The following is a 23,123-nucleotide window of genomic DNA, read 5'->3' on the forward strand; positions in this document are numbered from 1 at the left end:
GAACCAAAAGGACAGGAAAACGTTTTCAGTCATGGTAAGAAAAAGAGATAGATAATGTAGCCGATGAAATAAAGAGCACACAGGAAATGTGTTACATGTAAGAAATGCATGAAAGGTTAACTTGAGCTTTAAGCATTTATTTAGGTAAAATAAAATTGAATTTCCTCTTATCTGTAGTGTTAACCTCACCTATTCTGTTGATAAGAAGCATTGCTTACCTTGATATAAAGGTAACATTATTTACTTCTATCATTTTTGTAACTTCGTGAGCTCTCTGAATTTTTAACGAGATTTTCAGTCCACTGAGCATAAGATCTAATACAAGTTAGAACTTCAAAGCATTGTTCTCTATGTGAGAATAGCACGTTTATTTTACGCAAGGTGCTACAGCGCCAGCTTTAAACCCCTTCTTTTTCGTTAATGCTTTTTTATTCTTTTATACACTTTCAATAAGACAGATCTGTAACAATACTTCCATGAGTAATCTCTAAAGTGGATTATATGACTGCTCTTCTTTGGCTATTTAAAGGGCATGTATATTGTTGGAAAAAAGTATTATGAAGTGATGGTCAAAACTTTACACAGCATTTTTATACAATAGCGTACACGATTGTGTGTTTAATGATCTTTTCTGTATTGCAGTGGGAACACCTTATTACATGTCCCCAGAGAGAATTCATGAAAATGGCTACAATTTCAAGTCAGATATTTGGTCCCTGGGCTGCCTTTTGTATGAGGTGAGTATTCAAGTATATGCAGAAAATAATAACCAACCTCGTGTTTTTTTTTAGTTTTAAGAAAACTAATTAAAGGTGGTTTCCACTTCCAGCAAGAAAAGGTGGAGAATCTCTAGAGTTCAAAATTAATGTCCAGCAGCAGGAACTGTATTGGTTTTCTTTACCACCAAAGGTTGACAGTTGGTGTGAAGCGGTCCACAGCTGTTGAGCATATGATATGACAAAATATTCAGAGTTGGGGATATTGCCAAATGAGATAATTTCAATAAAAAATTTTCTTCTCTTTTAAAAGAGCTGGTAAACATTTAAAGGAAAAAGTCCTACTTAGGAACAAACCACAAAGAAGAAGAAAGGCCTCTACTGCTTGTTCCCTTAATTATCTTCATACTTTCTCGCTAAGTGCTTTATTTACACTATATGGTCAAAAAGTTTGGGGACACCTGACCATTACACCTCTGTGAGCTTGTTGGACATTCTAAATCCATGGGCATGAATATGGAGTCCTACCCCACCCTTGTAGCTAAAACATAAGAAGAGTGCAGGCTATTAAAAGGACTGGCAACTCACTATTAATGACTTTAAATTTGGAATGGTGTATACAACAAGCTTATATAAATGTGAAGGTCAGTTGCCCACAAATGTTGGCCTTATAATCAGGGGCGTACCTAGTGCATTTAGCACCCAGGGCAGATCCTATATCTGGCATCCCCCCCCCCCCGTAAAATGTTAACACTGTGCCCCCTGCATACCTCTGCATCCTAAAATATCTCTTTGTCACTATTGTGTACATTACACAGCACCTCTGGACCCCTTTACATTACACAACACCCTGCACCTCTAAACGCCTTTACATTACACAGCACTCTGCACCTCTAGACCCCTTTACATTACACAGCACCCTGCACCTCTGGACCCCTTTACATTACACAGCACCCTGCACCTCTGGACCCCTTTACATTACACAGCACCCTGCACCTCTGGACCCCTTTACATTACACAGCACCCTGCACCTCTGGACCCCTTTACATTACACAGCACCCTGCACCTCTAGACCCCTTTTACATTACACAGCACCCTGCACCTCTAGACCCTTTTACATTACACAGCACCCTGCACCTCTGGACCCCTTTACATTACACAGCACCCTGCACCTCTCGACCCCTTTACATTACACAGCACCATGCACCTCTAGACCCCTTTTACATTACACAGCACCCTGCACCTCTAGACCCTTTTACATTACACAGCACCCTGCACCTCTGGACCCCTTTACATTACACAGCACCATGCACCTCTGGACCCCTTTACATTACACAGCACCCTGCACCTCTGGACCCCTTTACATTACACAGCACTCTGCACCTCTAGACCCCTTTACATTACACAGCACCCTGCACCTCTGGACCCCATTACATTACACAGCACTCTGCATCTCTAGACCCCTTTATATTACACAGCACCCTGCACCTCTGGACCCCATTACATTACACAGCACTCTGCATCTCTAGACCCCTTTACATTACACAGCATCCTGCACCTCTAGACCCCTTTACATTACACAGCACCCTGCACCCCTGGACCCCTTTACATTACACAGCACCCTGCACCCCTGGACCCCTTTACACAGACCCCCACAGCTCTGGACGCCTGTATGTTACACAGACATCCCCCCTAACAGTTCTGGACCCCCTGCACAAACACCCCCCATTCAGTACAGACACCCCTACAATGCAGACCCCCCTACAGTGCAGCCCCCCTTACAGTGCAGACACCCCCCTACAGTGCAGACACCCCACAATACAGACCCCCTACAATACAGACACCCCTACAGTTCAGCCCCCCTACAATGCAGACACCACCCTACAGTGCAGACACCCTTCCCTATAATACAGACCCCCCTACAATGCAGACCCCCCTACAGTGCAGACACCCCCCTACAGTGCAGACACCCTACAATACAGACCTGAGACCCCCCTACAGTGCAGCCCCCCTACAATGCAGACACCCCCAACCTACAATACAGACCCCCCTACAGTGCAGACCCAGACACCCCTTCAGACCCATATTGTACCTCGCCTGTAGCCTCGGCTCAGATGATCAGCGCAGGTCCGCGGGACATGATGCATGGCACGTGTAGTCTACACGGAGGAGGCGGCGGCTTCACTCTGCTCGGCTGATCAAACAGAGCCACAGCGCGGCCACGAGAGAGGGAATAGTTGGGTCCCGGGTGCGCCGGCCTACGGGTGTCACTCGAGCGCGGCGAACACCCCCCATTTACAGAGCTACTACAGCTACACAGGCTCTCCATGTGTATGTACAGTCTGTGTTACCTGCCTGTCACTGCACTGCTTAAACCCGCGGCCGCCCGTTGTCTCCTCTTCTGCGCTTCAGTCATGGAGGGGGGGTGCCGGCCTGACACCCCCCAGTGTGTGGCACCCATCCCCTGCCCCCCACTTAGTACTGCTTAAAATGCAATGCATTGCGAGAGAGAATAGGTTTTATTATTTAACTACTATGCCCAATCGTTTCGTCTCGTTCCGTAGATTCATAAAGATTCATAATTTCGGAAGACGCAAGTTCTCCTATTCGGACCCGTTCGTATTTCATTTTCGTTGATACTGAATGATTCGTAATTCTGTCTAATTTATTTTCGTTGATTCGAAATTCGTAATTTTGTTAGATAATAACGTAAACGTCGTAACTTTACTGCGTCGGTCGGGCGTACGTTCGTGAATTTGCGTATATAGCTGATTTACATATTTCGACGCGTAAATCAGCTTACACACCCCTAGCGGTCAGCGGAAAAATGCAGTTACGATCCGACGGCGTAAGAGACTTATGCCTGTTGGATCTAATGGATATCTATGCGTAACTAATTCTAAGAATCAGGTGCATAGATACGACGGGTCGGATTAGGACTTACGACGGCGTACATGGCGCTGCGCCGTCGTAAGTCCTTTCAGAATCTGGCCCTATGTTTCTATTTTCATGGAGCACTTTTATTTGCACACAGTCACAGCCTTGTTTCTCTGTGCATAGCCTCCCTGAACCCCTTACTCTCTTCACAACCCTCTGATCCCCTGCTTTAGGACTACATGTCCCATAATTTATACATTTTGTGCGCACAAGCCACTTTACACAAAAAAAAATGAAAACATTGAAAAAGAACATGAATTGGACTCAAATTGAAAAAGGAAAATATTTTTTTTTTTTACAAGAAAAATGTTCCTTTATTGAGGCCCAGTATCTAGCAATCTTAGGACAGCTCCAGAACATATGGAAATAGGTACCCACACTATTCTGGCAACAGGGACAATCCTGTGTGCATTGTGGGTACACCTTATGGAGCCTCTGGGGAGTATAATATACTCTATGCAAGAATTTGACCTGTATTAACCTCTCTCTAGTGGATATCAGTAAGGCAGTACTGTCAGTTAAGCAGTCGTCCCAATCCTTCCTATCAAGATCCGGAATATCAGTTTTCCACTGATCCCAGAGTTTGTCCACCCTAGTAAAGTCATTCTTCAGCAAGTCTAAATATAAGGCAGACAAGGGCTTTTGCAGTCGCTCTTGGGCCAACAACTCCTCAATTGGGTCCATAGATAATCTAGGCGGTGAGGTGAATTGAGCCCGCACAGCATGGCGTAGCTGGAGCTACCTGAAATGCATCCACCCAGGCAATTGGTATTTGACCCGGATTGTCGTAAATGGCATCAGGGCTCCCGCTAAAAAGATATCCCCAAGCATTTTGATTCCGTACCTAGCCCAGATCTTGGGATCAGGGACTGTCCTAAGATGTGGAAAGTTGGGGTTCCCCCAAAGTGGACAAAAAGGGGACCAGCTCTGTGGACTAAGAAGCCCCCGTCTGGCTACCGTCCAGGCCCTCAAGGTTGTACGAGTCGGTTGCGGAAGAGCGGTATATATGCCCTATGCCCAGGGCCATCTTTTCCATTGGGCACGCTGGGCAGTTGCCCGGGGGCCCCGCTTGCCTGGGGGGCCCCACCGGCTGCCCAGCAACCCCAGTAAAAAATTATGGAGAGTGACGGGTTAGAACTGCCCATGCCCAGTTCGCGGAAATCACAGAGAAGATCCGGTCCTCCACGAGTGCGGGGGGTTGCTGATGTAAGGGGGGAGTGAATGCAAAAATGTAAGGGGGCATTGATATAAAGGTTCCCCCTCCTATATTAGTGACCCCCCTTACCTTAGTGTATTTAATCTAAGGAAGGTGGTCTCTGGTCACCAGAGTACCCCCCACATCAGAGTCTGCAGGATTCCCCTTTACAATGCAAGGGGGAACTCAGTCTGCGGACCCTGATGTAAGTGGGAAAGAGAAAGCAGTGGACTCTGATATAAGGTTGTCTCTGGTCACCATAGCCCCCCTCCACATCGGAGTTCCCCCCTTAGATCATGATCTGCAGCGTTCCCCTTTACATAAGAGTTCCCTTTTACTGTAAGGGGGAATCCTGCAGACTCTTATGTAAGAGGAAACTCTGTGCTGGCTGGGTTATAGTAACCTGACATTCATGTCAATGAAGACATTTTTTTTTTTTTTACTTTTGTTTAACTTAAACACATTTCTAATAGCACTAGCTATATGTTTATAGTTTAAATACTGACATTTGCATTGTCGGGCACTGAAAACTGTAATTTTAGGTACTTTTTTTGCAGTGGCAGTAAATGTGGTTCTGCCAGTAAATTTTATGATTTTTGTCAGTAATTGTCGTGCGTGATTGTGTAGACAGGGCCCCAGTGCACTGTATTGCCCGGGGGCCTATAATGCTCTTAAGATGACACTGCCTATGCCCCCTGTAAACTAGGTTACCCAGCTCATGGAGCGAACCAAGAACCACCGCCTCGAGGCATACTGGCGCATTACCCTTAGAGAAAACATACCACCACCGGACCGTGACTAGTACCGCCGCCCAAAAGTAAGTTCGATAGTTCAGTAACGCCAGGCCCTCACAACGAACAGGAAGCGCTAGGATCGATTCAGCCAGTCTCGGGGGCGCGCCACCCCATATAAAGGAGCCCACTCATCTATCCACCTCAGCAAAGAAGGAATTGGGTATCCAGGTGGGACTGTTCCGAAAAACATACAAAAATTTGGGGAGAAACGGCATTTTTAAAAGGTATATATGCCCAATGAGGTTCAGGGGCAAGAAGGCCCATGAGGCCCACCTGGCCCGAAGCTGGGACAGAACCGGGAGTAGATTGAGGTCCTTGAAGCTTGATAGGTCCCTCCTCACCTGTATACCCAAATACTTAAATTGGTCCACCCAGAGCAAAGGTGCAAATCAAAATATTTAACACGACATTCTACTGGTCTATGGCCAGCTTCATACAAACATATTATTTCACAGAGACTCTAGGCCTTCTTAGTGAGCAGCAAATAAAAATCTGGATCGGCGAAAGTTTTTTTAATGGCATTTTTTTTTCTTGTATATCTGATTTCAATAAGAACTACAGACATCAAGAACTCCTGGGAACAGGAAACAATTTGGTGTATACTCCTCTGCTACATATACAGAATACTTTGTCGCTGGGACAGAAACTCACCACTTTGATTTCCATAATAAGCACTCTCATCTACCATAAATCCCAACCATACAGAATGGTGGAAGCTAAGAAGCCCCCGTCTGGCTACCGTCCAGGCCCTCAAGGTTGTACGAGTCGGTTGCGGAAGAGCCGTATATATGCCCTATGCCCCCTGTAAACTAGGTTACCCAGCTCATGGAGCGAACCAAGAACCGCCGCCTCGAGGCATACCGCATTACCCTTAGAGAGAACATACCACCACTGTACCGTGACTAGTACCGCCGCCCAAAAGTAAGTTCGATAGTTCAGTAACGCCAGGCCCCCACAACGAACAGGAAGTGCTAGGATCGATTCAGCCAGTCGCGGGGGCGCGCCACCCCATATGAAGGAGCCCACTCATCTATCCACCTCAGCAAAGAAGGAATTCGGTATCCAGGTGGGACTGTTCCAAAAAACATACAAAAATGTGGGGAGAAACAGCATTTTCAAAAGGTATATATGCCCAATGAGGTTCAGGGGCAAGGAGGCCCACCTGGCCCAAAGCTGGGACAGAACCGGGAGTAGATTGAGGTCCTTGAAGCTTGATAGGTCCCTCCTCACCTGTATACCCAAATACTTAAATTGGTCCACCCAGAGCAAAGGTGCAAATCAAAATATTTAACATGACATTCTACTGGTCTATGGCCAGCTTCATACAAACATATTATTTCACAGAGACTCTAGGCCTTCTTAGTGAGCAGCAAATAAAAATCTGGATCGGCGCAAAAATGTTTTAATGGCATTTTTTTTTTCTTGTATATCTGATTTCAATAAGAACTACAGACATCAAGAACTCCTGGGAACAGGAAACAATTTGGTGTATACTCCTCTGCTACATATACAGAATACTTTGTCGCTGGGACACAAACTCACCACTTTGCTTTCCATAATAAGCACTCTCATCTACCATAAATCCCAACCATACAGAACGGTGGAAGCCGATGAGATAATTAACACTCCAGCATGGGAAAGGAGGAGGAAAATGACCCTCTTGCTAGACTTTAAGGTTTATTTGCTTGCAGGCTGTTCACTAGCTTTTAGCCAGACTGCCGGACAAATTCAAGTCACAAATAGTCTGGCTTATATTTCCTTTGATATATCTGAACGTGATGACCTAAACCTCAGAAAGAAAGCCTCATAAATTCTGACTTAAATAAGCAACAATTTGTAGTAGAGCAAAGAGACTTAAGGCATTTTGCGTTTATGCCTAATAAGTGTTCATGATGCAGGCTTTGGACTACATTTTGACATTTTGATTAGAACAATTACAGCTGAATGTCCAGATACCCTTTCATAAATGGACCCACCACTCAGGCGGCTGGTTTAGGGAAATTGGGAATTGCTGTGTTTTTGCGTAAATTGCCCGTCTTGTTAAGACCGATAAAGGCATTGCTTGCAGCAAGACAGGAGAAAACTTATTTTTATCTTCATTGATTTATCTATATGACAGACTCCCCCAAATCCCAGAGAACATGTCATGCCTGGGAGAGGGGGGGTGCTATTAAAATTTGCGACTGGCTGTGGAGTTTGTGGAAATGACAGGGAAATGTAATAATGTGTATTAAAGTGGAGAAGAGAATGAGGAAATATGACTCGATTCAGACACTAATGATGATGTTAAAGTTAACCCTGTAGATTCTACTGCAGCAGGCAATAAAGCAGACAAGCCTATGTGCTGCACGAGAGGCAGGCCTACTCGTTTAATGGTCAGTTCTGTACAATCCAGATGATCAGAGCTCTTGCTGCACTTCAAGGTTATGTTGGGAACAATAGAAAAGTTTACATAGAAAGCACATATAGACAGAGATGGTCTTTGTGCAAGCCAATATTCCAGCTCACCCATCCAGTATCTAAATATCTATTCAGTAGAGGCATTATCTATGCCATGTCTTCTGTCTGATTTCCCACAGATCCCGCCTACAATGACCAGCATATGCATACCTTAGTGGTACACTTTTACGTAAGAAAAAAAGTAAAAAAAAATGTAATAAACAAACTGTAAAAATGGCTCTATTCTTGCAGCAGGTTTAGTTTTTATTAAAAATACCTACTGGAGTATACAGCAGGTAAAATAAGTATTAAACATGTCACCATTTTTCTAGGTAAATATATTTGTAAAGGTGCTATTGGCTTGAAATTTTCACCACATCAGTAACAACCCGTGCAATCCATACATACAAAGAAACAAAAGCAAATACGTTCAGAAATTAAGTTCTGTGTAATAAAATGGAATGATACAGGGAAAAGTATTGAACACATGAAGAAAGGGAGATGCAAAAAGGCATGGAAAGCCAAGACACCAGCTGAAATCTATCAATAATTAGAATGTAATCCTGCCCCATGTCAGAGCAAATGAATATCAGCTGGTTCAGTCTCAACTGATGGCCTATAAAAGGGTGTCTCATTACCAAGATGTCACACAAGAAACATCTCATGAGCTTTCTCAAGACCTTTGCAACCTTATTGTAGCAAAACATACCGATGTCAATGGTTACAGAAAGATTTCTAAACTTCTGAATGTTGCAGTGAGCACTGTTGGGGCCATAATTTGGAAGTGGAAAGAACATAATTTCACCATAAACCGGCCACGACCAGGTGCTCCTCTCAAGATAAGCAAAAAAGATGAAAACTGCGCCAAATTAAATTAATTGGATCTAAAATCACAGTCCATATGAAAACAACAGTCCTTAATTGATTCTGTATGCAAGGAATGATTGCAAACTATTAGTCCATATGTAAAAATCCACAATTGATGAAATATGTAGAAATATAAGCAAAACAAATGTCCTTATCCAGAACCGAATAATCCTTAGAATGACACCACAGTGACTCCACACAAGGTAAAAAGTGCCCAACACCGTAATATAAATCTGCTTACCATATGGCAAGCACAAAGGGCATCTGGGTATAACCCAGCTACGGCCTTTAGCTTGCAATGCCGAGCTGATTCAAACAGGAAGCAAGCTGGATGGCTAAATCCCCCCCGGCATCTCTTAGAGTTTGTAGTCGAAATGTGATAAAACACTCAAAAGGAAAAAGAGGCGGACCATAGCATGATACCGTCACAAGAATTTAATATAAAAAATAGTAATGCACTTACACATAGTAGAAAAAATTGCGTATAAAAATGCCAGCCGACAAATTGCAGGAGCCCTTTCTCCTCTAGAACAATGTGGTGACGTCAATACGTGCCAGACCTCTTTCTGAGATGCAAGAGTCGGGCTAAAAATGCCATATTGATTATGGGCAACAGATATCTCTTTATACAGCAGCAAAGGCCGAGTCTTGCGGCTTGGAATTAGTTAAAACGAACTAAATACAATAAATTCGAGCAGCATCTAGACCAGATAAATATGTTAATTAATAGCAATATATAAATAAATAAAAACGTATAAATGGAAGATATTCCACTAGTTGGAAAACGACCTTGCATAATATGCTTATCAGGGGGATAACCAAATCTTGCGGCTTGGAATTAGTTAAAACTAACTAAATACAATAAATTCGAGCAGCATCTAGACTAGATAAATATGTTAATTAATAGCAATATATAAATAAATAAAAACTTATAAATAGAAGATATTCCACTAGTTGGAAAACGACCTTGCATAATATGCTTATCAGGGGGATAACTAAATTAATATAAATAATGAGCAAAAATAGCCAATATGTTCATGGGGTAATCAGGCCATCAAATTATATTCCTATGGATAGCCGGATAGCACCCAATGGTTAGGTTAGAATTAGCGACAACAAACTAAATAATTAATGTTATTAAGTGTGTGTTGCCGGAACTGGCTTCTTAGGCCTCGTACACACGGACGGACTGTCCGCTGAAATTGGTCCGCCGGACCGTTTTCAGCGGACATGTCCGCCCGGAGATTTCTGTCTGATGGTTGTACACACCATCAGACAGAAATCCGCGCGTACACGATACGTGGTGATGTGGCCGCGATGATTTTGCGGCGACGTGCTTCGACGCATGCGAGGAATGGCGGCCGAGCGGACATGTACGGCGAGTCTGTACAGACGACCGAACATGTCCGACGGACAGGCTTCCAGCGGACATGTTTCTTAGCATGCTAAGAAACATTTGTCCGCTGGAAAACGGTCGGCTGGACAAATGTCCGCTGGAAACCTGTCCGGTCGGCCGTACACGCGACCGAACATGTCTGCTGAAACTGGATCGCGGACCAGTTTCAGCAGACATGTTCGGTCGTGTGTACAGGGCCTTATAGATCTATCTCACCTATGTGGTAACTAAACAAAAATTTGCATGAATAGTAGATTACATTGAATTATATAGGTCACCCTACCCAACCAATGCAATTTGAAAAAACGTATTTTCCCATCATGTGAGTTTAATGGAAATGTAATCTATTACGTATATATATTAAGTGAAATAAATTATGTGCATAAAAAACAATATTCAATTACAATGTGAAGTGAATAAATTAATCAAATAATGAAACAAAAATAAAAATATAAAGCCTATTCTTGCATCCCAAAATGGGTTTACACATTGGCAACTTCATGAATTATCAATGAAGGCATTTACATCCGTATCGATATTGAGCCCATAGGGGGCATAAGTCTTTAATCTATGGATCCATGCCCTTTCGAGCTTGGATATTTCCCTTACCAAAGAACTTCCCCTCCAATGGTTTGAACTTGTCAATACAAGAAAAAGTGTCTTAGATGGATCTTTCTTATGCTTCAATAGATAATGTTTAGACACCAAATGGTTTTTAAACCCCATCTTAATATTAGTAATGTGCTCGTTGAGGAGAACTTTGGTCTGCCCCACAACGTACAAGCTGGTATAAAATTCAAATTAGACCACCCTGCTATTTACTGAAAATTATACTGAAGCTAAAATGTTTTTTTAAAGAAAAAAATTGGTTATATTTACCTGCTCTGTGGAATGATATTACACAGAAAGGTTGCTTTCCTCTTCCACTGATAGTCCTTGCTGGCACTGTCAGCTCCTCCCTTTGGGTGTCTCTTGTAGCAAGCTGGGTGCTAAGGAGGCATCCCATGTGGGCGATCCTATTGGATCCTATTGGGTCCTGAGCTATGCCTCCACTACCCTTAGTTTCTCATGTGAACGCAGGAAGTGTGGGGACCAGTGATGGAGCTGGAGACAGCTCTGGAGCAGTGAAATTGAGCTATGTAAGGGCTCATGTACACATGGCAGTTGAAAACCTTTTCTGAACACTGGAAACTTGATAGTTGGAAACCGACAGTAATAAACGTCCTTAATGTACATTGCAACCTAATGCAACACATGTGTATTGCCTTGGTGCATTGGGGTGCCATTTAAGGCACTGTGACTGTTCTGCTTCTGCAATCTACGCACTGAAAGTGTGATCTCTCGGCTGCTGACACAAGCGAACCTGAGCTCTCACAGCTCGTCGTTGCGCCCCGTGCTGGGTAACCGACACTTCGAACCGGGGGTGCGTGATAGGAGATTTTGCGATCTGAGGGATTCGGGCCTTTACCAGGCCTCCCACTTTAGCGAAGCAGGGCGGTGGAGGACTCTGGCAGAGTTCATGGACCCAGGCGGTAGGTATCGCCTGGACTTCCTGAGAGCTGGGCAGTTACACCACTTCCTTGAGACTATGCTGCCCCCTGCTGCCGCAAACCAACTCCTCACGCCCCTGGAAGAGATATGCTCGGACACAGGCATGCTGCCACATGCCCTGTCCCTTACACATGAACTGCTGACCACACCGGGAGAGGGATATCAGATCCCAAGTATTGCCAAATGGGAACGAAAACTGGGCTGCACATTCACTGCCACAAAACGCCCTTGTGTTCACACACAAGTCATCCATTTGCACCAAAATACAAGAGACCAACTACAGTACAAAATCCTCACAAATTGGCACAGGACCACGGCTGTCCTTGGTAAGCTATTTCCAACAACTTCAGACCTGTGCTGGCTCGTTGCTACATGTCTTCTGGTCTTGCCCCCGTATCCGGAATTACTGGACGGAGGTCAGGCGGATAACACATAACACAAAAGTTCACGGAACGGGTAGTCCCGGACAAACCGGCATACTTCATCCTCCATGCGCATGAGATTCCTGCACGCGCCTATAAGAAGTCGGTGATTCGTCACCTGTTGGACGCGGCGAAGGCGTGCATTCCCCTTCGCTGGAAATCGACAGACCCGCTGACTGTAGCCATGTGGTTACAAAAGGTAGACCAAATAAAAAAAATGGAAGACCTCATCCTTACGAGCCAAAACAGACAGGAATTGTTAACTACAACTTGGCAACTCTGGAATGTATTTACATATTCAGAGGAAGGCCAGGCACTCAGAGGGGGGGTTACCTCAAACTAAATCCCCTAAAAAACTTATTGTAAGGATCCCTGTTTGTGAATCTCCCCTCTGGTCTACCCCCGCAATACCCCGGAGCACCTTCGTCACCCCCCCACCCCTCCTCTGTTTCCCCCTAACCATGCTTTTCCTCTTTATTTCCACAGGGCCTTGTCCATCTTTTGCAAGGCCTGTACTCTCCTTCTCTTTCTTTAATGTTTTCTCGGTTCTTTCTGTTATTTGAAAAAGTGGGGGGACTGGACCCACGGGACCGCGGTAGCTTAGCTTGCATGATATATGTGGGGCACCCGGCCGGAGACGAGACTGTATATTAAAGCTGTGTTAAGATGTCGATATCGGTTGTTGATGCTCAATCCTGTTGCATACAGAGCTTACCCACGGGCGGGTGTTTTACACAGGCCGGTGGGAGAACACTCCCTACGGACGCGGCATGTCGGGAATTGTATACCCATATGTATTGTGGACTGATTTCACCTGTAACTGTATTGCTGCATTTAACTGTACTGTCATGGTGGTTCATGTAGACCCGTCTCCCTGTTATATAAATAATAAAAAAAAAAAGTGTGATCTCTATAACTGACCCCGTTATGGTGAGGTCGCTTAAAGGGGAGTTCCACCCAAAAATGGAACTTCCGCTTTTCGGAACCCTCCCCACTCCTGTGTCACATTTGACACCTTTCAGGGAGGAGGAAGGAGCAGATACCTGTGTAATACAGGTATGTTTCTCCCACTTCTGGGCATAGGTACCCAAGCCATCTGTGGGTATCTACGCCACTTTCCATCCACCCGTCCCCCCGCTGTCTTCTGGGAGACACACAGGTTCCAGAAGACAGCAGGGACCAGTGGCGTTGCGCATGTGCAGTAGGGAACCAGGAAGTGAAGCCGCAAGGCTTCACTTCCTATTTTCCTTACCGAAGATGGCGGCGGCAGTATCCTCAAGCCGAGGGATCGATTGGCTTTGGGTGATGACATCGCTGGCGCCCTGCAGTATTTGTAGCTGCTGACTTTAAAAAAATTAAAATTTGGCGTACCTCCGCTTTAACATTACAGTCTAAGAAGCTTGGCAGACAGTGACTCGATCTGAATGACATCTTGTAGATCATAGAAAGCTTTAATGCAAAACTTGTGCAGATCAAAATCATGTAGCGTCCTGCTCCTGTTGATCAGGCGCTGCTGTAATCTTATAGGGGGCCTGAGTTGTTATTTGACTCAGCCATGTGTAATTATGGGCAATTTAGCCTCTGTAACCACCATTGTTCGCCTGGGGGTGCTACTACTATCCCAGGCCAAGGGTGGCAGCAGCAGAGTCAGGGTCTATTGGGTGTCCCCCTCGGCAGCCAATCAGTGGTGGTGATCGTCCCACTGTGCATGATGGGGAGGGGTACTTAAGGAACAGACGCCATTGGTTGAAAAACGGTGGTTGGGCGGAGGTTTGTCGTCCCACGCACCTCATGGCCCGCCTGGCCGGGAGTGCGTGTACCTGAATCCTGACTCTGGGACCACATTGGTCCGGAGTTGCGGCTTCGCTGGTAGGCCCAGTAGTCAGACTGGGGCCTGCCCTTTCAAGGTGATCCTGTGCTGTCTGTCCTGCGGGAGGAAGCCACTTGATGAAGGAAGCCAGGGGAGGACCTATCCTGTAGAGCAGGGATATGCAATTAGCGAACCTCCAGCTGTTGAAGAACTACAAGTTCCATGAGGCATAGCAAGACTCTGACATCCACAAGCATGACCCCCAGAGGCAGAGGCATGATGGGATTTGTAGTTTTGCAACAGCTGGAGGTCCGCTAATTGCATATCTCTGCTGTAGAGGACCATGCAAGAGCCTGGTATCTTGGGCGAAGACCTGTAAACTTCATCGAGGGATGCACCATACACTGAGAGGCTTAATGGTGATCGCCTGTCAGATCTAAGTTCTACAGAAGTTAATCTAAAGAGATCCGGGTGCTGAATCCTGTGGCAGAGGATTCTGGACCAAAAGTGTCTTCTCATAACGGAATGTCTGTGGCAGAGACTGTACTTTATTCCGTGTGTCATTCTGGCTGCTAGGCCAGTGAGAGGGACCTACAGTATCCGGGTGAGCAATACCCACTCTGGCTAGAGTGGTCGATGAGAACTATATGCTGGAAGAAGGAGTGTTTCCTATTTGAGATTATACACCTGAATCTATCTACCTATTTATTCTTCCACCCATCCAACTTCTTTTCTACTACGTTCTGCAAATAAATCATAGAAAACAAAGTGTATCTTGTGGACATTGGAGTTCTTCGGATTCTCTTTTATTACCCTGGACAGCAGGAAGATAGAGGTAACATGCTGCCCGAAATACTCAGCAGCTCCTTCGGGGGTTAGTGCTACAATCAGATAGGTCAAAAAATCACGGTGTGTCTAGATTACAGTAAATGTGATAAATAGGAACTAGAGCATAAAGAAGGGTGGGGCTAATTACATAGAGCATCCTTAGCTATAGAGTGAGGTAGGGACAAAATTATTAAAGGAAAACAAATAGACAACGCATGTGTAACATGATAGTGAGGAAGTATCATATGTTACATGTGCTTTTGCTCATTGCAGAACATGTGTATCACCATAATGTAAAGATGTAAATGGGCCCTCACTAATAAAGCATTCCCCCCTCCCCCCTCTTATATACAGCTGATGTGGCCTATTTTTAGTACTAAAAGAGCGATGAACAATAAAAAATGGCAATGAAAACATTTAGAACCAAAAGAAAACTACATGATTTGAGAATTATAAAGAATGAAACAAATACTGAAAAAGAAGAAAATCAATTTGACATGAATGACGGGATGCTAAAGAGAGTAAATCAAATCCTTAAAAATTGCTAAATATAAGTAAAAATACTAGAACTAACATTAAAGCACTGTAAAAATAACTTGGGGTTTGTCTTTGGGGACAAGGAAAACAAACATAATAAACATTTGATCATTTTGCTGCTAGAGCTTCACTGTCAATTCATAGGCTGTGGCAGACCTACTAGCTTAACCACTTACCCCCCGGACCATATTGCTGCCCAAAGACCAGAGTACTTTTTGCGATTCGGGACTCTGTCGCTTTAACAGACAATTGCGCGGTCGTGCGACGTGGCTCCCAAACAAAATTGGCGTCCTTTTTTTCCCACAAATAGAGCTTTCTTTTGGTGGTATTTGATCACCTCTGCGGTTTTTAGTTTTTGCGATATAAACAAAAATAGAGCGACAATTTTGAAAAAAATTAATATTTTTTACATTTTGCTATAATAAATATCTCCCAAAAATATATAAAAAAACATTTTTTTTCCTCAGTTTAGGCCGATACGTTTTCTTCTACATATTTTTCGTAAAAAAAATCGCAATAAGCGTTTATTGATTGGTTTGCGCAAAAGTTATAGCGTTTACAAAATAGGGGGTAGTTTTATGTCATTTTTATTATATTTTTTTTACTAGTAATGGCGGCGATCAGCGATTTTTTTTTTCGGTACTGCGACATTATGGCGGACACTTCGGACACTTTTGACACATTTTTGGGACCATTGGCATTTTTATAGCGATCAGTGCTATAAAAATGCATTGGATTACTATAAAAATGCCACTGGCAGTGAAGGGGTTAACACTAGGGGGCGGGGAAGGGGTTAAGTATGCCTGGGTGTGTTCTTACTGTGGGGGGGGGGGGGTGGCCTCACTAGGGGAAACACTGATCTTCGGTTCATACAGTGTATGAACCGAAGATCAGCATTTCCCCTGCTGACAGGACCGGGAGCTGTGTGTTTACACACACAGCTCCCGGTCCCCGCTCTGTACCGAGTGATCGCGTGTGCCCGGCGGCGATCGCGCCCGCCAGGCACACACACGGGAGAGAGGACGTCATATTACGTGCTCTCGCCCAGCAGAGCCACCTTGTGGACGTATTTCGCCGGTGCGCGGTCGGCAAGTGGTTAATGGAAGTGGGTTTACTGATGCTGGCTATCATTTGACCTGGAAGACTTAGGACATTGTGGCAAAAAAAAAAGTACTGCAGTGGGGGGGGGGGGGGGGGGGGGTTGTAGCTCCAGATCAAAGGTGAGCAAAGGAAGAGCAGATGATTAAAGAAAAAAAATGAAAAAGGCATAATGATAGCATACTAGCTCATTATGAAATCTCTCACCTTAGATACTCACCTCAAGGTGAAATTCTTACCTTAGTTCGAAGCCCCCGCTGCGGTCCCCAAACTCGCTCATCCATGTTTTTATGGTTTTTATGGTAGGCGCCAGCCTACCAAGACATTTTGGACAATTTCATGCTCCCAACTTTGTGGGAACAGTTTGGGGATGGTCCCTTCCTGTTTGTGACCTCATAAATGCGCTTCTGGAAGAATGGTCAAACATTTCCATAGACACACTCCTAAACCTTGTGGATGGCCTTCCCAGAAGAGTTGAAGCTGTTCTAGCTGCAAAGAGTGGGATAACTCTATATTGAACACTACGGACGAAGACTGGGATGCCATTAAAGTTCATGTGCGTGTAAATGCAGGCACCCCAATGCTTTTGACAATAAAGTGTATATATATATATATATATATATATATATATATATATATATATATATATATAGACAGGGATGGACTGGCCATCGGGACTACAGGGAGTTTCCCGGTGGGCCGATGGCTCAGTGGGTCGGCTTCAGTGACAGCGGACCGCCGCCCCCCCTCCGCTCCTCTGTCTCTCCCTCCCCGTACCGTAGTGCTCACCTGGGGGGAACAGAGAAGCAAGGGGAGGACCAGAGGAGCAGGGGGGACGACAGAGGAGCACAGGGGGGACCAGAAGGCGCACATAATGTCTAGCTTCCCCACTGGTACTGTCTATAAGAGTATGAGTACCAGTACCAGCCGCTCTACTTTAGTAAAGTATAACGGCTTATGGCTAGTGAAGGGGGAGAGGGGGCTTGGGTGGCCATCGGGGTTGGCTGGCTGGGGGGGGGGGGGGTTGTCCGGCTGCCATGGGAGAGACCTGTCAAAGTGGGCCAGTCTGGATGAAGTCCAGGGCCAAATTTCTGTCCCAGTCCAGCCCTGTATATAGATATAGATATATAATTAATATAATAATAAATAATCTACCTACCAGTGGCTGACTTTCTATATTGCAGTAATAGGTTTTACCAAACACATTTACAAATTATGGTCTTGAGCTTTAACAATGACAGGATCTTTGTACTTCTACTGAATCAAAATATATCACCTTGTATAACTTTATTATACATGACCTCTGACCAGTCATGGTCTACCACCTATGGGTAAAGCTCCCTGAAAACTACATGCATTAAATATGAATATTAAATGATGAATCTGGGTTCATGGAAACCACAAGCTCTTATTCCCCATCTGCAATTAATGAAAATTCTTTGTAGGTGGGAGCTGAGTGTTGTACAAACAGATTAGTCATGAGATGTGTTAGATGCAATTAATACTACAAGCGGAACAGCTGCATGGCTTGTATACTACCATCTGGATTTGTCTTGTAGCCATACAACATTTAACATGCAAATATCAACCTATTATAGTCTCTCTCTGTCAATAAACAGGAAATAAAAGTGTACTGATGCTTGTGTTAGGCTCAAATCACACCTATGCATGTTGCTTTGGAGCGTTTTTGCAATGCTTTTTGCGGTGCTTGCTGCGTTTTTTGACGTGCGTTTTTACCGCGATTTGCGTTTTGCATTTTTTTTTTAGCCAGTAATTTTTATTTTTTTACATTTCCTTTAACAATCAGCTATAAACAGGTAAAAAAAAACGCAAATCGCGGCAAAATCGCGGCACTTGCGTTTTTGATGCAGGTCCATTGAATTCTATTGCATGCAAAACGCTGCTTTTTGCAGGCAAAAAAGTCCCTGACCCTTTCCAAAAAGCATTGATGTGAACATGTTCCATAGGAAACCATGTTAAAAAATTTCCCTGCAATTCTGCAAAATGCAAAATGCATAAAAAAAAAGCATTAGTGTGAATGGAGCCTTAAATGGCGTTCTGTAGTATGTTTACAAGAGGTGTGCAGCATGGCTGCTGTGTGTTGGCTATCAGTGGGTTTAAAGTGAACCTGCCACGTAAAACAACAATAACAATCTAAACATACACCAAAAATACTTGCAGTGTGAAGTGCCATAAAGTCATTTCCTTTATGACCTAAGAACCCTGTGATTCAGGAGTGCTTTATACAGAGGTGCCAACTAAACCTCTGTACATACCTATGTATTTTTTCTATAAGATCAGCATCATCATCAGGTAACGTGCACTACCATTTACCCATATAAAAGACGGGTGTCTCTAGAGTAGGGTGACCAGATATCCTTGGTTTCTGGGGACAGTCCCTGGATTGAGGACACTGTCCCCAAAGCCAGTCTGTCCCCGGATTTGTCCCCGGATTGCAGTGGCATGGAGGGGGGGGGCATCTGGTAATCTCGCCCTGGGAGCAACATTTTGGGGAGTGCAAAATCATTACTGTGCCCCCTCAAGTGTGTTGTGTTGCCCCCCACCCAGGGACTCCTGTAGTCCAGCCTGTCCCCATAGACCCTCTGGTGCGGCTATTGGAGAAGCTCTTGGCAGGGGATACTGAGGTGTGGCTGGGTGTCGGGAACAGTACCTGGTGCTGGGGAGAGCCCTGCTCTGATAGATTATCATGGATGTCATTGACAGGTGAGCAAAATCACTGTTCATGTAGGGAAGGGGGGGGGGGTGTGAGTAGTGCAGGAATCAAGTAGGTCAGTGTGGTGGTCAGTATAGTGGTCAGTATATAACTCAGGTAGGTCAGTGTAGTGGTCAATATAGAATTCAGGTAGGTCAGTGTAGTGGTCAGTGTAGGGAACAGGTAGATCAGTGTAGGAATCAGGTAGGTTAGTGTAGTGGTCAATATAGGGATAAGGTTGGTCAGTGTAGTGGTCAGTGTAGGAATCAGGTAGGTCAGTGTAGTGGTCAGTGTAGGAATCAGGTGCAGTGATCAGGTAGGTGTAGGAATCAAGTTGGTCAGTACTACTGTACTAGTGGAAGGGACTTGGGGAGTGCTAAAAGTCTCCCAATAAAAAAAATTGTCCCCGGAATTTCATTTAAAAAATCTGGTCACCTTACTCTAGAGCCTTGGAGATAAGCTGCCATTCAATGGTCTAATGCATGAATCTGTGAGGAAATTAGATGGCCTTTTGCATTCGATGGTGGTGGGTTTATTGTGGAAGGTATGTTGGGATAAGGATAAAAAAAAGTTGACAAATATTTTTATTTTTTTATTTTTGTGCAATTTGCTGAATTGTCTTCCAAAATCTCTCCATTTGCCGCTCCCATTGATTTTCTATGCACATATGCAAATGAGGGAGATACGCCGATTCACGAACGTAGTTGTGCCCGCCCCATATTATACGCGGTTTGCGTAAGTCGTACGTCCGGCGTAAAGTTATTCCCCATATAGGAGGCGCAACTCATGCAAAGGTATGGACCAGGGAACACAAGCCGTCGTATCTTTTGTCGCTTCTCGTTTACGTTGTACGTGAATATGACTAGGTGTAGGTTACGTTCATGTCGTAGGCAGTGATTCGACGTATCTTAGGCAGTTGTTTCGACGTGATTCTGAGCATGCGCACTGGGATGCGGCCACGAGACGGCGCATGCGCCGTTCATTTTAAGTACTTCTTTGACGCTTGGCCCATCATTTGCATGGGGTCACGCCTCATTAGCATGGCTCACGCCCACTTCCACCTACGCTGGCTTACGCCGAGGAAACCAAGCGTATCTTTAACAGCGAGTGGGAGCGAGTGCTTTGTGAATCCAGTGCTTGCATCTGTGCGCTGCGCTGGCGTAGCGTAAAAGAGATACGCTACGGTGGCATAAATATGCGCCGATGTATGTGAATCCGGGCCATTGTGTTGAGATCCGTCAGATTTGGTCAATGATTTTATAAATGGCTTTCTATAAAGTATGTACACATTTTACCACACTTTATGGCTCATTTATTGCGGTAACATATATACCGTGGTGTGGTTTTCATTCCTTGAATGGTTCCCCACTGCACTTATGCAGTAACAGGAAATATAGTTTCACTGCACAACACCAAAACTGTGCTTTGTAGTATGCTTCGTCAAAAAAGGTGTATGTCGGTTTTTGGCTTTGCTGTGGTGCATTAAAACTTTTTTTTATTTTTTATTTAATCCTATAGTAACCTAAAAAAGGACTCTAGACAACGTCAGCAGCCCCTGATATCATTGTGGTGTGTTGATGCATGCAATAAGGCAGCCTATTTGTTTTGTTTGGCTGCCAATACTCTGCAATGCATTTAAAAGTTAAACTTTTTACTGTACTTCACCACAGCATTGGGCAGTGTGGAATTTGGATGGCACTCAAAATAAATGGCACTGCCAAGTGTTCTTTACCATGCATTGCATGAACTTATAGGCGCTTAGGAAGCCTAATAGATATTGGCATCTTTGCCGATTTTTTAGTGTAGTCTAAACTACCAATACCTTGATGAGAAATGCTTGACTCCACCTACTTAGTTAGGTTTTAATATATATATATATATATATATATATATATATATATATATATATATACACACACACACAGTATCTTACAAAAGTGTGTACACCCCTCACATTTTTGTAAATATTTTATTATATCTTTTCATGTGACAACACTGAAGAAATTACACTTTGCTACAATGTAAAGTAGTGAGTGTACAGCTTATATAACAGTGTACATTTGCTGTCCCCTCAATACAACTCAACACACAGCCATTAATGTCTAAACCACTGGCAACAAAAGTGAGTACACCCCCAAGTAAAAATGTCCAAATTGGGCCCAAAGTGTCAATAATTTGTGGTGCCACCATTATTTTCCAGCACTGCCTTAACCCTCTTGGGCATGGAGTTCACCAGAGCTTCACAGGTTGCCATTGGAGTTCTCTTCCACCCCTCCATAGCGACGTCACAGAGCTGGTGGATGTTGAAGACCTTGCGCTCCTCCACATGCTCAATAGGTTTTAGGTCTGGAGACATACATGGACAGTCCATACCTTTATCCTCGGCTTCTTTAGCAAGGCAGTGGTCGGCTTGGAGGTGTGTCTGGGTTGTTATAATATTGCCCTGCGGCACAGTCTCCGAAGGGAGGGGATCATGCTCTGCTTCAGTATGTCAAAGTACATGTTGGCATTGACGGTTCCCTAAATTAACTGTAGTTCCCCAGTGCCGGCAGTACTCATGCAGCCCCAGACCATGACACTCCCACCACCATGCTTGACTGTAGGCAAGACACTTGTCTTTGTACTCCTCACCTGGTTGCCACCACACTGGTTTGACATTATCTGAAAAGTTTATCTTGGTGTGTTTGGGATTGTTATCATGTTGGAATACTGCCCTGCAGCCCAGTCTCCGAAGGGAGAGGATCAGTATGTCACAGTACATGTTGACATTCATTGTTCCCTCAATGAACGGTAGCTCCCCAGTGCCAGCAGCACTCATACAGCCCCAGACCACAACACTCCCACCACCATGCTTGACTGTGGGCAAAACATACTTTTCTTTGTACTCCTCACCTGGTTGCTGCTGCCATACATGCTTGACACCATCTGAACCAAATAAGTTTATCTTGGTCTCATCAGACCACAGGACATGGTACCAGTAAACAGGGGCGGACTGACAACTCATGGGGCCCCCTGGGCAATAGAAGATTATGGGGCCCCTGGGCTTACAGATGGCCACCACGCCAGGAGGCAGTACAGAGGCGGGGCAGCTAAAATCTCGGGATTTTCACATCAAAAGCATGTCGGTTTCGGACATATCAGGGACAGATGTAAAAAAAAACATAGATTTTTACATACTTTCCCTCGTTTTACTGAGCCTGGCAACACTGATGGGGCCCCCTAGTGGCATGGGGCCCTTGGTTCTGCCCCTACCCACCTCTGAGTACCGACCCTTGATTCTACCCCCTATCCAGCTCCCACTAGGGCCTCTTTTCGAAAATATAGAGCCAAGTATCATTTTGTAATACTATGTAATTTGGTAATGATAACAAGCAAAGCAATAAAAATAGATCCCCCACAGCCAGCAGCAATATACCCCCCCAGCAACAATAGACCCTAGTAGCATCAACAGATCTCCCAGCAGCCAACAACAATAGACTCTCCAGCAACCATAGACCCTCCCTAAACAGCGGATCCCTTCCAGGAACAATTAACCCCCCAGTAACAAAAGATCCTCCACCAGTAAAAATGTATCCCCTCCAGCAACTATAGACACCCCAGCAGCCAGCATCAGTAGACCCTCCATCACACCCCAGTACCCCTTGTCATTGCATACAGTACATTCAGTGGTTGAGGTGCCAGAACGGTGTTGCCCCTGAAAAAAAGCCATGTATATTTTTTTATATATATATATATATATATATATATATATATATATATATATATATATATATATATATATATATATATATAAAATTGTTCTTTGTCATAGGGCACTGCT

General features: G+C 44.4%; 1 protein-coding gene across 5 annotated transcripts in view; it reads left to right on the plus strand.

Moving 5' to 3' along the window:
- The window catches only part of NEK6 (NIMA related kinase 6), a 377,987-nt gene that overhangs the window by 266,002 nt on the left and 88,862 nt on the right, over nt 1–23,123 (plus strand). For 4 of the 5 annotated variants that reach the window (XM_040324861.1, XM_040324864.1, XM_040324860.1 and 1 more), the window contains one exon: nt 643–737. In XM_040324861.1, coding sequence (XP_040180795.1) covers nt 643–737 — 95 coding nt within the window. Of the gene's footprint in view, nt 1–642; nt 738–5,554; nt 5,666–23,123 lie in introns of those variants that run through there. The other variant, XM_040324863.1, reaches the window with a different exon arrangement.

The sequence above is a fragment of the Rana temporaria genome, chromosome 9, assembly GCF_905171775.1.
Source record: "Rana temporaria chromosome 9, aRanTem1.1, whole genome shotgun sequence".
NCBI classification, from domain to species: domain Eukaryota; kingdom Metazoa; phylum Chordata; class Amphibia; order Anura; family Ranidae; genus Rana; species Rana temporaria.